The sequence below is a fragment of the Lithobates pipiens genome, unplaced genomic scaffold (assembly GCF_037356315.1).
Source record: "Lithobates pipiens isolate NorthernLeopardFrog02 unplaced genomic scaffold, aLitPip1_a1.2 Scaffold_8, whole genome shotgun sequence".
Lineage (NCBI taxonomy): Eukaryota > Metazoa > Chordata > Amphibia > Anura > Ranidae > Lithobates > Lithobates pipiens.
The window spans coordinates 58,225,561-58,240,709 of record NW_027507903.1 but is presented as its reverse complement, the minus strand read 5'-3'; the positions used below and the strand labels follow the sequence as shown (position 1 = coordinate 58,240,709).

General features: G+C 40.7%; 1 protein-coding gene across 1 annotated transcript in view; it reads left to right on the top strand.

Moving 5' to 3' along the window:
- Positions 1-15,149, top strand: part of ADAMTSL3 (ADAMTS like 3) — a 712,540-nt gene that overhangs the window by 530,506 nt on the left and 166,885 nt on the right. The window contains exons 12-13 of the mRNA XM_077470182.1: positions 7,922-7,972; positions 11,009-11,213. Coding sequence (XP_077326308.1) covers positions 7,922-7,972; positions 11,009-11,213 — 256 coding nt within the window. The remainder of the gene's footprint in view (positions 1-7,921; positions 7,973-11,008; positions 11,214-15,149) is intronic.

Sequence of the window (15,149 nt, the reverse complement as noted above, 5' to 3'; positions counted from 1 at the left end):
GCCCATCTTGTTGGAATTCTAGAACTTGGGAGGAAGTGGAGCCTGACACAGTAACAGCCAAGGAAACACTCCAGAATATTTCCACTTCCTTCATCATTTCCTTAATTCCACGTTGAACACACCTCAGCCTGTACTTAGGACACATATGTGGTTAGCCTGAGAAAATGCAAACTATGAGTAGATTTTACATGAAATTTCTCAAGACATGAAGTAAGAACACCTCTGTCTGGTCATTGTTGTCTGCAGGGAAGCACGCATGGCTGCTTTGTCGGTTCAAATTATACCATTCATTAGAAGTTTTACTGAATTATGCTCTATTTGTATGATCAGATGTCCAGACTGAGTGCTGTTTCCTCTCAAGAAAAAAAAAAACATAAAATCCTGTGTCAGTGCAGTTCTAACAGAATTCAGTTTGTGTTTTTTCTGATCCATAGCATTTGATTTTCAGCGTTGATTTGTTAAAGCGGTATTAAACCCAAACGAAAATGTTTATTATATTGCAGCTTACCAATTCTTAGATGTGATTGCTGCATTAGTTTTCTTTTTAGGTTTTCTTTCTTTTATTTTCACCTGGGGATCCTGCCAGTAAGTCCTGCAGATGTAGCAGTAAGAGGATTGAGATAAACCATTTAACACAGACAGGGGTGCCTATAATGATCAGCTTATACTTAGTAAAACCTTTATCTCAATAGGGTAGTGCCCATTAAATGTAGAATGCCTTTGCATTTTTACCGAGGCAGCGAACCTAAGCATTGCAGGCGTCAAATATGTACAGCCCTGAGCCCTTGCTTAGGTGGGTGGTTGGGTGGGGACGGGTGTATCAAGGCTTAAACACCTGCTTTTTACTGCCTCCAGTAGGAACAAGCCCTTGAAGCTGCAAAAATGTGGGGGGTTCTAGCCCGCTCAGTTCATTGCTTAAAATTATTGCAAATGCTTAATTTTTCTTAAATTAAAATAACAAACATGCCATACTTTCTGCAAAACCATTGCACAGAGCAGCCCAAAACCTCCTCTTCTGGGGCCCCCACTGGCACTTTTGGCTCCTTCCCTTGCGGAGTGCTTCCATAGCAAGCTACTTGCTAAGGGGGCTGTCACATACCTTGCACAGCCCCCGCTCTGAGACCACTGATGTTGCAACAGTGGTCGCGTGAGTGTGGTATGATTGCCTGTAAGATGTTCTGTTATCCAAGACAGTGGGTAGCAGGTGTATAACCAGAGATAGGTCAGGTCTGGAACAGCAGATGGCAGCAGAGACAGCAGGCCCAGGATTGGGCATACAGCAAGCGGCAGGTGCTTGACAGGTAGCTGGCAGGTAGCAAATGTGGAACAACTGGGGGTACTCCGCAGGTGATGGACCAGCAGGGACCAGGTAGCATGCAGAGCAGGACAGGTAGATAACTAGATGCAAGGTCAGATGAACTAGGTCAGCAATGGATGGTCAGATACAGGCATGAACGGCAGACAGAGAATGATCGTGAAACAAGCAGAAGTCAACAACGTATAATCGGGCAGATGAGCAGGATGCAGAGCAAATCCATAGACAGGCTAAGGTCAGGGCAAGTAGTGTTGAAGCAAGGTCAGGGCAAGATGGGTCAATAACAAATGTCAATACAGGAACAGATACAGGGACATGGGTAATAGCTGTAGATCTGACAGCACTGGCTAATAGAACTGCTGCAGTTTAAATAGCCACATTGACGCCAACATTAAAACACAAAAAAATGGGGGCCCGCACATCTGCGCTTGTGTACCCATGTACTTCTTGAGGCTTCATCTCTACTATGGCTAGTGCCTTCCTGACAGGGACACTCATGCATGCTCACTCCCACTCCCCACTCTGTGTGTCCATTGAAACACAGATTGCAGCTTGACCCCTGCCCCCCACATCTCCTAACTGGCTGTGATCAACAGCAGCAGGAGCCAATTGTAATGCTACTGTCTCTGACCCAATGAGGAAGGAGAGAGCCAAGGGAACCTCTGCCCTTGTAGGGGTGGATCCAGAGTCTAGAATCGGGAGTGGCACTGGCAGAAACTATGTTTTTTTGGGAGCAATTTATCAGGGAAATGGCTGGTGTTGGCATCTTCACGGCACCATGGCTGCTATGGTGTCAGGATGATTGAAGCGCATTATTTCTATTAATACATTGTTATATAAAATGAAATAGTTCAACTCACCATAATGCAGAATCAGTGGTAGCCCTAAGCATGTCACTTGCCACGTTGCCTGCCACCAAATGCGGATTGTCGTTTGCCATGTCGCCTGTCACCAGATGCAGATTGTCACTTGCCAAGTCACCTGTCACATGTTGCGGATTGTCACTTGCCACGTCACCTGCCACACATTGCGAATTGTCACTTGCCAAGTCGCCTATCACCAGATGCAGATTGTTGCTTGCCACATCACCTGTCACATGTTGTGGATTGTCACTTGCCACGTCACCTGCCACACATTTTGAATTGTCACTTGCCAAGTATGCAGTAGAAATGGGGGGGGGGGTAGTCCTGCATACTTGCCCTTGACACTGGACAAACCTGTCCCAGTACTCTCCTCACCTGTTTTATCATAGCTTGTCTGGGGGTTAAATTTCATCATACTACACAAAATCTGAAGAGTTCTACTGAGTACATTCTGAACCTGAGCACAGAATAAGTCTGTAGTGAGAGGTTCTTCACCATGTTTGCTGTGACCTCAATTCTTATTTTTGTTGCTATAGACATCAGAAAACAGATGCCATGACCTTAATTCTGTCCACGTTGTTCGTCAGTTTTTAATTGCAGAATTTTTCAGAAGCAACACTTTTTTTTATCTTGTTTTAATAACTTCTACAACACAAGCAATGGGCGTCAGAGCAAAATCCTAAAAATGCTGGAGTGCCGACAGTTGGTCCAACCACAAAAACACAATTTGCTTGCCTAGTCTACAAGTCCATAAATGTTTGGCACTTTGGGACTTCAGTAATCCTGTTCTATCCTACTGACATTGAAAATGTCGTATTTCTGAAAATACAATTCTGTGCAAAATGTGATGGTATACCTCACAGAAACAAATGTACCTGCCAACAGCTAAGTCGGAAATGTAAGAATCATGTTGGCGTCTGTGGCTCCAGCTCTGACTGCAAAGGAGGCTGTAAAATATCAGCAGTTTCAAATGCTTTACTATAATTTTAAACCAAAGATGTCTTCTTATAAGTAACAGAAATGTAAACTGTTTCCACAGACATGAGATGCAACACTTTTACAGGATTTCAGATGAGCATAGTGATGTGCAAGTTTAGCAACAAATAAAACCCATCTCAATTTAATGTAAAGCTAAAACTCTTTTTTTTTTAAACTCCAATTAAAGCAGAACTAAACCCATCAATTTAACAGTTTTATAAAAAAAAAACAATTACATTCCTGGTATGCTGGGAATGCTAAATGTCACATTTAGTTGTGCTTTTAACCAAGCTTTTTAAATCATCAAATGGCATGGAATCATAACTGATCACATGTGCAGCATCAAGGCAGATCAAACAGAGGCTAAGATGACAGCTTCCTTGGCTGAAAAGGATAGGAGGGTTTAGTTCCACTTTAAGGTGTGGCTGTTATGCCCTCAGCCTGACCCTGGGCAGAAATGTTCCAGCTTGTGGGACAACAATCTAGGACAACAGTAGAGAGAATGAGTTGACTATACTAGCCTTTTTCCGCCCCTGCTGTATTTGTATAAGCTGAACTCTCAGTTACCTTAATAAAGCACTCTATGAATGGAGGATGGACAGATGAACAAAAATGCCTACCTCCTCCATTCATAGAGCACTTTCATTGTAGGAACCAATAATACAGCTTATTTGAATGGAGCAGGGAGGCGGAAATAGTTGAAACTTTTGATGAGTGCCTGTGACAGGTGCAGCCCCACATATTAACCCCCACCGCACTGGAAAATCACAACTGTATTATCCAAGGAGAAGAGAATTGAGGATTTCAAGGAACAGAGTGGCCAAAGAGAAGGTGGAACATTTTTTGGTGCTGATTTGTTTTTTTTTAAAGTCACTAAACATCAGCTTTAACCTGCTCTCGAGACTGTTTATGACTTAACTATTTATGACAGAGCCTCATGAGTAGTCTTTGGAAAGTCTGGAAAGCTTTAAAACACCCTATCCAGACAGCAAGCAGTTGAGCTGCAAGTTTGAAAATGACTTGCTAAGCTATTGCTAGACTTGCTAGGCTTCACATGTTTGTTGCACAATTGCAGCAAGTCTGCATTGCATCACTCCAGATCAATTTTCTTTGCAAATATATTGCAAGTCTGCTGCAAGTTCTGGTTCAGTTATGCTGTGCAATAGTCATCCCACCACAGGGGTCACTGTGGCTGAATTTGTCATGCTGTAGACTTGAAAAACTTTTGCTGTAGACTTACCACTGCAACGTTGCTCTTGCTAGAGACTTGCCATGCAAATTTTCTAGAAATTGGAAAAATGTCAACTAGAACTTGTGCTTCAAGTGCTCTGCAAGTGTACAACTTGCCAGTGAAAATGTGCAGTAAGTTAACAGACTTACAAATCAACACTGCCACAAATGTGTGGCAAGTTATCCTTGCTATCTGGGTACATACCTTCTAGCAGAGGCTTGTCAAATGTGTCACCTTCTCTAGCTGACCAACATATATGAGAATTAAATCTAACCATTTTTGTTACAGACTTCTGGTGAAAATAAGAGTGGCACAGTGTTTACTACTACTACCCCATTCTCTCCATGCAGTTTGATGTTGGCCAGACTTCACTATCATCACATAAGGGACATCCTCTCTTAGGCTTCATTCACACATTGCGGGAACACATGAAAAATCGATCACTTACCCACAATGCAAAAAATCATACTGCTCTTATACAGAAGCAAGGCAGTGCCCTTATTTCTTAATGGCACCCCCAACAAATCTTACTAACCTGTGTAGGTGGAGCCTGGATAGGGATTACACACACACACACAGGCCACAGCAAATTGAAAACTTTATGATTGTTATTCAGAGTTAAAACATTCACAATGAGTAAGCAGTTGGCACAATGTAGAAGAAAGCAGTTCAGAGCAGCACCCATGATACTACACTGTAGCATTACCGGAGGACGGCTCTGCTGGTGGGGTGGCAGTATGTTGCATAACTGGAATTGCACAAACCCACTAAAAATAATTCTCAGGTGTTTATTGGGATTATTTGGCACTGGACAATGTCCTTTGTACTGTCCTTACTCTCCTGGAACCTTTTCCCTGCACTAAGCTCCGTCCCTAACCATCAGATTCCTTTCCCTATCCTGCCCACTTATTTAGAGTACACCCAAATGATGTGGGATCCCCTATATAAAGGCTCGCCTGTTAGGATAACCGCCCAAAATCTCACAGGAATCGGATACCTGCCTTCCTTAGGGAAGATTAACTGACGTTCTAAGGCAGGGGTCTCAAACTGGTGGCCCTCCAGCTGTTGCAAAATTACAAGCCCCATCATGCCTCTGCCTGTGAGAGTCATGTTTGTAACTGTCAGCCTTGCAATGCCTCATGGGACTTGTAGTTTTGCAACAGCTGGAGGGCCACCAGTTTGAGACCCCTGTTCTAAGGGAACAATTTTCCCATAACAAACTTTCCTTCCTCTGCAAGATCAGCACAGGACAGAAGAATACCTGCACCTGTCTACAAGCGCACACATTCTCAATGACCAAACTACATGGTACCACAGTACCAGGCATTATAGTGCAGACACCTTTTTTTGTGTTTCTCATGGACAAGCATGTGTACTTGATTACACCTTTGCGGTACAAAATATAGCCTAAAACAGTTTCCACTTTTTGGAAATAAAGTGGTCCCATTGGAAGATTTTCCCTCTATTTTGAACCTGGTAACATCTTAAAAGTTTAGACTTTCTCTCACTTTCAGTCCTGGTGACAATAGGCAAAGTACAAATACAGTGAATAAGTGACAGAAATAAACATTTGTTCTCATTTTCCTCTACTCTATCCAAAACAAAAAAATATTTAAAGATCAAAGAGGACGTTTTTGGGATTTTAAAGAGGCACATTTACAAAAAGAATTGATAGAAAAATATAAATTTATTGGAAAAAACTTAAAAAACAAACATCCGATATGAATATTTGATGATACAATACATTAGCAAGTGCAGATTGATTCAATCTCTACATGTTTCACCATAATTAGTGGCTTCCTCAGGAAAATGTAATATCAGGCACTGTACACACTGCAAATAGAAAAAGTTTTTTGAGAAATATAACAAAATAAACAATCATAATACATAACAGTGATTTGAATATATACAAAATGTTATATTCCTGGATTGGCAAAGAATAAAGTGTAAATTTACACCATGGTTATATGGATTACCTGTATATTTAAAGAGATATCTAATATAATGTCTTGAGGCTCCAGAGTCAGAGGGATGCAGTGATTTGGATCATCTGGTGTACCATAGAGGGGGATGTGTCCATATACACAATACCCTCTTTATGGTTCAACTGGAGGGCAGAGGAACAAGAACCAATCAGACATAGGAAATCCAAGGTGATTGCCTCAACCATTTTAAAGAGGATAGAAAAATTTGTAAATTTACCTATAATCCAAAAAGCTTTTTGATGATATATTCCAAAGATTCAGATCTCTCCCATCCCTTCCATTCCAAAAGTAGGTAGAAAAAAAACTAAAGAAATGGAGAGGAGAAATAAAGTGGAATTTTCTCACAAATGACCCTTGAATCAAGGAATAAATAATTAAATTAATAAAAGTTATTTTGGAATGTAAATGGTTACCTTAGACAAGAGGTTCCACAGTATATTTCTCTCCCTCCTATGCTGGACCGTAAATGAAAACCATAGCCAGTGTGCTTATATACCCCCCTCCACCTCCCCATTGGAGACCCTTTGGCACCAAAAAGGAGGTGAGGATCGTTTACATTGGAATAATCCATATGACCGTGGTGTAAATTGCCACTTTATTCTTTGCCAATCCAGGAATATAAAATGTTGTATATGTTCAAATCACTGCTATGTACTATGATTGTTTATTTTGCTATATTTCAAAAAAACTTTTTCTATTTGCAGTGTGTACAGTGCCTGATATTAAATTCTCCTGAGGAAGCAACTAATTATTGGCGAAACATGTAGAGATTGCATCAGTCTGCACTTGCTAATGTATTTATCATCTAATATTCATATTGGATGTTTGTTTTTAAAGTTTTTTTCCAATAAATTTGTATTTTTCTATCAATTCTTGTTGTAAATGTGCACCTTTTAAAGTCCCAAAAACGTCCTCTTCGATCTTTAAATGCTTCTATTAGGGGATGTGGTGCAGGATAAATTTCATGATTAGTAATAATTTTCTCTCCAAAACAAAAATTTTTTTTAAGATACGCTTTAAAGATAGCTAGTAAAATGTAGCTGATTGTATAAAATAGTTTTTTTGACACACACATGGTCTTTGCACTACTTTGCTGTATAACTCTATGGAAATAGACTGTATTAAATGTGAAAAATATCATGTTGCGTCGCTTCTTGCTGTTTATCTGGTCTCTAATTGGCTGTACTATCTGTACTGGAAGTGTTAATTATTTCAATCTACAGTGTGTGTGCACATGTTCACTTATAAAAAGTCCCATTAGTCCAGGTTAATAAAGTGAAGTCAACTATCTGATTGGCTGCTTTGTGAAACAGCTCTGCTTTTCCTCTGGCTTAGTTTTTTATAAACCATTTTAACAGTATGTAAAAAAAAGAAAAAAATATGAATTAAGTATATTTGAGATGATGCGAGATCAGTCTGTATTTTTTCTACATTTTATAACTTTAAATACAATTATGGCCGGCACATGGGCAGTTTTGGCAGGAAGACTTTTGTTAATGATTTAATTTATATTAAATTAATATCTTACATGTTGATTCTGTCTTTATAGTGATGGGTTTAAAGAGATAATGCCCTATGACCATTTCCAGCCTCTTCCAAGGTTTGTAGCATTAAAAGTAATTGGATTTCCTTAATGCAAGCCATATTCGTAAAACTATTGATGTTGCAAGTGATATTTGACCTGTTATACTACATCTTTTATCTTGGTCATATTTTGAATTCAGATACTTGCTTTGGCAGGAACCAGAATAGTTAAAGAATTCGGAAATATTCTACCTCAATCCATTAACACTCAACATTGCTGTGATTCCCTGCTGCCCTTTATTAATTATTATTATTTTATTTTTTTTGAGATCTCAGACGCCTGGTACTTTATTTTTTCATGAGGGTGGGTGCATGTGACCTCTTCTTCCTTCCCTGATGCAGTGTTTGGGCCAAAATACCCAGTCAACAGGCCCAGCACTGTCACAAGGACGAAAGTCATTGCTCCTGGGTGAATGCTCAAAAAATCCAACCTGAAGCTTACACATTGACTATACTCATGGCTTGAACAGATTACAAATATCTGTTTAACGTAACAAAAAAAATGGTCCCTTTGTCTGGAATTGGTAAAGTAGATGATTCCTTATAATATGAAGATGGTTGGAGCATTGTTTATGGACAAAGTTACTCAATGACCAGAGGGATCAGGCCCGGCTACATCCATTCGACTCTAAGGGCATCCAAGAATGATATAATAGTCCAGTTAAATATGATATTATCATATTTATATAATTAAAAAAGATACAAATTTATTTTTTAATTATATTTTGACTACAACATACTTAATGTGATTGTAGCAGTATTAGTGCAATTGTGACAGAGAAAATTGAGTACTGTCCGTGATACTTTTTTTATTTGCACTAACATACAATTTTTCAGGACAAGCTTTCAGGTATGTCCCCTTCTTCAAGGTCCAAGACTACAACATGAATCCTTTGTCCTCTAAGCTTAGAGTGCCCATACTGGACTTTCATTGTTCAGCGTGCCCCATCCCCTGCTATTGTGCTCATCACACAGATGCATCCCCAAGAACTTTTGCTGTGGAGTGGTGGAGCCTGACGGGGAACTGAGAGATTCATTTCTCATCAGGTTCACCTTGTTTTTGATTGACATCATAGTGAAGTGGGTGGATCCATCACTGCTGTTCAGTTCAGTAGCAGCTTTTGGAATCTGCCCACTGCTGTCCCCTGTGAATTAAAAGCAAGAGGACCTGATCGAGAACTAGTCTCTCTGCTATCTATCAAGCTTCATCCACTCTACAGGTGCTGCAGCTTTAGGGACTAGCTCCCCATCAGGGTTACCTGACCTGTGAGCCCAACATTTCTTAAATATGGGCTTTGTCATATCTGGGTAATGATATCACCAGTATCCCTGATCCATTCAGCTCTCAGCCATGGAATCTTCCAGTCAACAACTGAATAGGGGCTGAGAGTACTTTGCAGGAAGCTGCCACATTCATAGCAGCTTATCAGCAAAGGCATACCCACTCTGAGCATTGGCATACTTCTGTACATCAGCTCAAAGCTGATCTTATTTACCGCCAGTTTCCTTATCTACGAACGGCTGCTAATTTTTTAAGATTCTGTCACAGCCATAGTGACAGATTGTTAAAGGAAAAGTTTGCCTTTAAAAAAAGAAATTCACTTTTTGTAAAAAAATATGCATTTATTTTTTGTAATTTTTTGTAATGCCTGTAAAGCATTGCACCCACAATAAGCCAATCATTAGTGTATTGCCACGGTCCTGCAGACTGTCTGCGTATTTGTCTGACCTCTGATATGAGCAGGCAGCTACTGTACACTGTGACAGGAAGACTTAATGAACTACCACAGCACTCAACAGCACCGTGCTAGTTCATTGAGAACTACAAGCCGACAGAAAGCAGAAAATTATATGGGGGGGGGGGCATTGTGTACACAAATGGTGTACAAAACTCTGTTTTAAAATATGATATCTGCACAATGAAATGGTAATATAATTTTATTAACCTCCCTGGCGGTATTCCCGAGTCTGGCTCGGGGTGAAATTTCAGTACCATTAGCAGTAACCCCGAGCCAGACTCGGGATCGCATCGCAGGATACAGGGAAAGTTACTTACCTTGTCCCCTGGACCCTGCGATGTCTCCCCGCTGTGTGTGCGAGCCGTCTCCTCCGCTCTATTCACACAGTGCCGAGTGACACCGGGTTCCGTTCCCTGCGACGTTGCGACACATGGGAGCGGAGAATGGTGCCAAATTCTAAAAAGTAAAAACACAGTACACATACAGTAAACTGTAATCTTACAGATTACAGTACTGTATAAAAGAAGTACACACCCCTTTTGTCCCTAGTGGCCTGTCCAGTGCCCTGCATGTACTTTTATATTATAAATACAGTTTTTTCTGCCTGGAATTTGGAAATTGTCCATAGCAACCAAAAAGTGTCCCTTTATGTCAAAAGTCGTTTTAGACCAGCTATAAAACAGCGATAATAAAGTAGAACCACTTGCAGAATTGAGCGATAGCAACTTGTGGGGAAATTCGTTATCAAACACTAAATCTAATGACAGCGACAATTCTGCAACTGAGCAAATTTCTGTGTTTTTGATTTGATTATATTATTGAATCATTTTTATTATATTATTATTTGTTATAATTATTTATATTAAAATGTATGATTTTGTGTTTCAAACTTTATCATACCCGGGATGTCTACTAGACTTGGACAGATTTAAGTGAGTTATTCCTAAGAATTTCAGGACTACAATATAAAACACCAAATTTCCATGCAAAACAATTGTACCGCTTTCAGCACCTAAAATCAGAAATAATCATACTGCCAGGGAGGTTAAGTTACATTGTCTTGTGTAACAATGTTATATATCAGTGATGGCGAACCTTGGCACCCCAGATGTTTTGGAAGTACATTTCCCCTGATGCTAATGTGCTCTGCAGTGTAGTTTAGCATCATGGGAAATGTAGTTCCAAAACATCTGGGGTGTCAAGGTTCGCCATCACTGTTATATATGTTGTGTGAAAGTGGTAGCCCAGTAAACGAAGAACAATTCTCAATAAAGTGCTCAATATTTTGTTTTATCTCAACATTTCTGTTCCAGATGGGAGCACAACCCATGGACATCATGTTCAGTTTCCTGCGGTGGAGGCACTCAGAAGCGCACCATTGTATGTGTAGAGGAAACAATCCATGGGGAAATATTGCAGGTGGAGGAGTGGAAGTGTATGTATGCTCCTAAACCTGCTGTTTTGCAGACGTGTAACCTCTTTGACTGCCCCAAATGGATGGCTATGGAGTGGTCACAGGTAAAAGGCCTAAATATGTTACCAATATCACTTGCCATGTTTATTTCCATTTGTTCTGCTCTACAGCATTTAAACCACTTGATAAAACAATGTTCCTCAAGCACTCTCTACTCTTGGAATACAAGATCTTGCACTATTTGGAGTGTCCTACTCTCTCTCTAAATGGACCGTGCCATATCATTACAGTTTTCATTTTCCATTAAGGAACCATAAGGGTTATTTGTACTCTTCTTCACTTTACTATCTATATTCACTCACCAGACACTTTATTAGGTAGACCTTGCTACTACCAGGTTGAACCCTCCTTTTTTTGCCTTCAGAACGGCCTTAATTCTTTGTGGCAGAGATTGAACAAGGTGGTGGACACATTCCTCAGAGATTTTGGTCCATATTGACATGAGAGCATCACGCAGTTGCTGCAGATTTGTTGGCTGTTCATCCCTGATGCAAATCTCCCATTCCACCACATCCCAAAGGTGCATCCACGCTTTCATGTTGTTTATGCCAAATTCTGACCCTACCATCTGAATGCCACAGCTAAAATCGAGACTCATCAGACCAGGCAACATTTTTCCAATCTTCTGTTGCTTAATTTTGGTGAGCCTGTGTGAGTTGTAGTCTCAGTTTCCTGTTCTTAGATGACAGAACGGGCACCCGGTGTGGTCTTCTGCTGCTGTAGCCCATCTGCTTCAAGTTTCGATGTGTTGTGCTTTCAGAGATGGTATTCTGCATACCTTGGTTGTAACAAGTGGTTAGTTGAGTTACAGTTGTCTTTCTATCATCTGGAACCAGTCTGTCCATTGTCCTCTGCTCTCTGACATCAACAAGGCATTTTCATCCATGCAACTTGATATTTTCTCTTTTTCAGACCATTCTCTGGAAACTCTAGATATGGTTGTGCATGAAAATCCCAGTAGATCAGTACTTTTTTAAATACTCCGACCAGCCCGTCTGGCACCATCAACCACATTTAAAGTCACTTAAATCCCCATTCTGATGCTCAGTTTGAACTTCAGCAAGTCTGCTTCACCACATCTAGATACCTAAATGCATTGAGTTGCTGCCATGTGATTGGCTGATTAGCAATTTGTGTTACCAAACAATTGAACAGGGGTAACTAATAAAGTGGTCGGCGAGTGTAAATGGTCTTGGTCAGGGTATCCATTCTTTTGGATTTTGATATATGTATTTTTATTATTTCACAACATTCTGCTTTACCCTCTCCACAGACTTCCATTATACAGGCTAGCTTCAATACAGGCTCTTAGGAATGTTGCAATGAATTTATAGGCCTTATACACCTCTACTTCTGCTCCACAAGTTCTGCTCCCCTCTATCAATCCTTACAATAGCTTTATATTGTGCACAATTTAAACATCTTATATATTAAACTCAAAATTTTTACACTTTTTTTATACCTCCTGATCTGTTTCCAAGTATGTATCCATCACAGACGTCCTCCTTTCTTTATGGCCCCTAATCTACATGCGGGGTGCCGGACACATGGATTTCAATGTTTTGTTTTTTTTGAAGCACATGATTAGAGCCTGTGACAATAGCGAATTAATATTCACTATTGTCTTTCTGATTCTCCTCCCGGCCAATCAGGAAGCAGGTGCTGAGACCTGATTGACCAGGGGGTCTTAGGACTCCTGGCCAATCAGGTCTCAGGACCTACTTCCGTCCACCTGTCTCCCACGCGGGGGGGGGGTCTCCCAATACCACCATCTCCCGCAGGGGGGAGTGTGGTATTGGTTTGCTGCCCCCCCCCCCCCAAATATTAAGCACCAGCTGCCACTGCAGTGAACCATGCCTGTGCATGGAGCTTTACCATGGCCACTTACACAATGGTTTTATTTACTAAAGGCAAATCGGCTGATCACTTTGCAAGGAAAATGGCACTTTGGAAGGTCATTTCACGACAGAATAATGATGGTGCACGCATTAGTGTTGGTTTACTAAGGGCAAATCACTATGCAACAAAAGTTTGACTTTGTGCGGTAATTGCCCCCAAAGCTTAGTGAATGTGTTGAAGTTTCACTTTGTAAAGAATGCCTAATCACATGTAAAGCAAATAAAAAAAAAAAATGCAATGCACCTGATTGGGTATTCTTTGCAAAGAGAAACTTTACCACATTCACTAAGCTCTATGTAAAATTCCTTTGCAAAGTGAACAGCCTATTTACCATTAATAAATCAGCCTTATAGTCTCTATAGGAAGAGAATGTGAAAAGACGACAATGCAGGACAGCTGTACTCTTTATTATTTCTGGCATTACATTTGCAGTAACAAAGAAGTCTTTTTTTGGTAGCTGCTTGTCTGTAAAAGCTTTAAAGCTTCCCTATGTACACTGAACTGTGGAGCACATGTAGAGTTTACGTTGTCTGGTATTCACAGTGTTATCACTCTATGGCCACGTTGTGCAATGGAATTATTTTCAGAGGATCCCGGTCGATGCTTGCAATAGAATGTAGTTGCTTGTGTATGTTTATGATTAGTTGGTTTTACAAAAGAACAATCATTCCAAGCCCCAACAGGTGCAGTTTTTGAAAGATTCAAAGATGCATCTAATGTGATGATGTCATACATTAAATGTGAAGGTTTAAAATGAGCATGGAGTTGCCAAAACCGTAGTTTTTCGGTTTTAATGAATCAGCTCCAGCAAAATAATTTCCTTTACTATGGTATGGAATGATGGTTTTGGCATGGAATGACTTTGGATGTCCCCTCAAAAAACATTCAACATAAGAGGAAGACCTCTCATCATTTAGAAGAAGACATTTAGGCCTTTTCACCATCTAATAAACACATATACAACAACATCAGGCCAATTTTTGCTAAGCCCATTCCTTGAAATCGGGGACTGTTTATCAAAATTAGAAATCGGTGGCTGTACAGAAGCTAATAAAAACGCAAGCTTAACTTTTTTTTATTAACTTACAGTATCTCACAAAAGTGAGTACACCCCTCACACCACCCATTTTTATCAGATACTGTACATAGATTGTTCACATTTCACATGTTGATAGAGTGAAGCCGCGTACACACGGGCGGACTGTCTGGCCAACTAAGTCCGTCAGACAATCCGACAGACAGTCCGTCCTACTTTTGAATGAACGGACTTGACCACACACGATGAACAGACAGTCCGTTGAAAGCTTGCGCGATGACGTGTACAGCACGTACGACGGGACTAGAAATACGATGTCCAATACACTGCAATGCAACCTTCGGCCGTGTAAATCCTTTCTGAGCATGCGCCATACTTAGTCCGTCCAACTTGCCTACTCACGAGCGGACTGTCCGTTGAAACCAAAGTTGGACGGACAATATTACGGAAATTCCGAAAGACTTAGTCCGCCAGACTGTCCGCTGAAAAAGTCCGCTGAAGCCCACACACGAGCGGACTGTCCGCTGAAACACGTTTCAGCGGACTAAGTTGGACGGACAGTCCTCTCGTGTGTACGCGGCCTAAGTCTTCCTTTTTAGTAACTCTTCTTTGTTTTTGTCATTGCTGTGGTATCTGCCACCAAGCTGTCAGTAGCAGATCCTTTAAGTTCTGTAAGTTGTGAGGTGGGGATTTGATTAAGATCTCGAGCAGGGGTCTTCAAACTATGGCCCTCCAGTTGTTTAAGAACTACAATTCCCATCATGCCTAGTCGTGTCTGTGAATTTCAGAGTTTTACAATGCCTCATGGGATGTGTAGTTTCTCAATAGCTGGAGGGCTGTAATTTGAGGATCCCTGATCTGGAGAATCGGGAGGACAAGTCAACAGTTTGAATTCCTTGTTATGTTCCCTAAACCATTCTTGAATTAATCAGACCAGGCGTCTTTCTTTTACTGCTTTATGGTCCAGTTATGATGCTCACATGCACTTTGTAGGTGATTTTGGCTGTCGACATGGGTCAGCATGGGCAACCCTACCAGTCTGTGG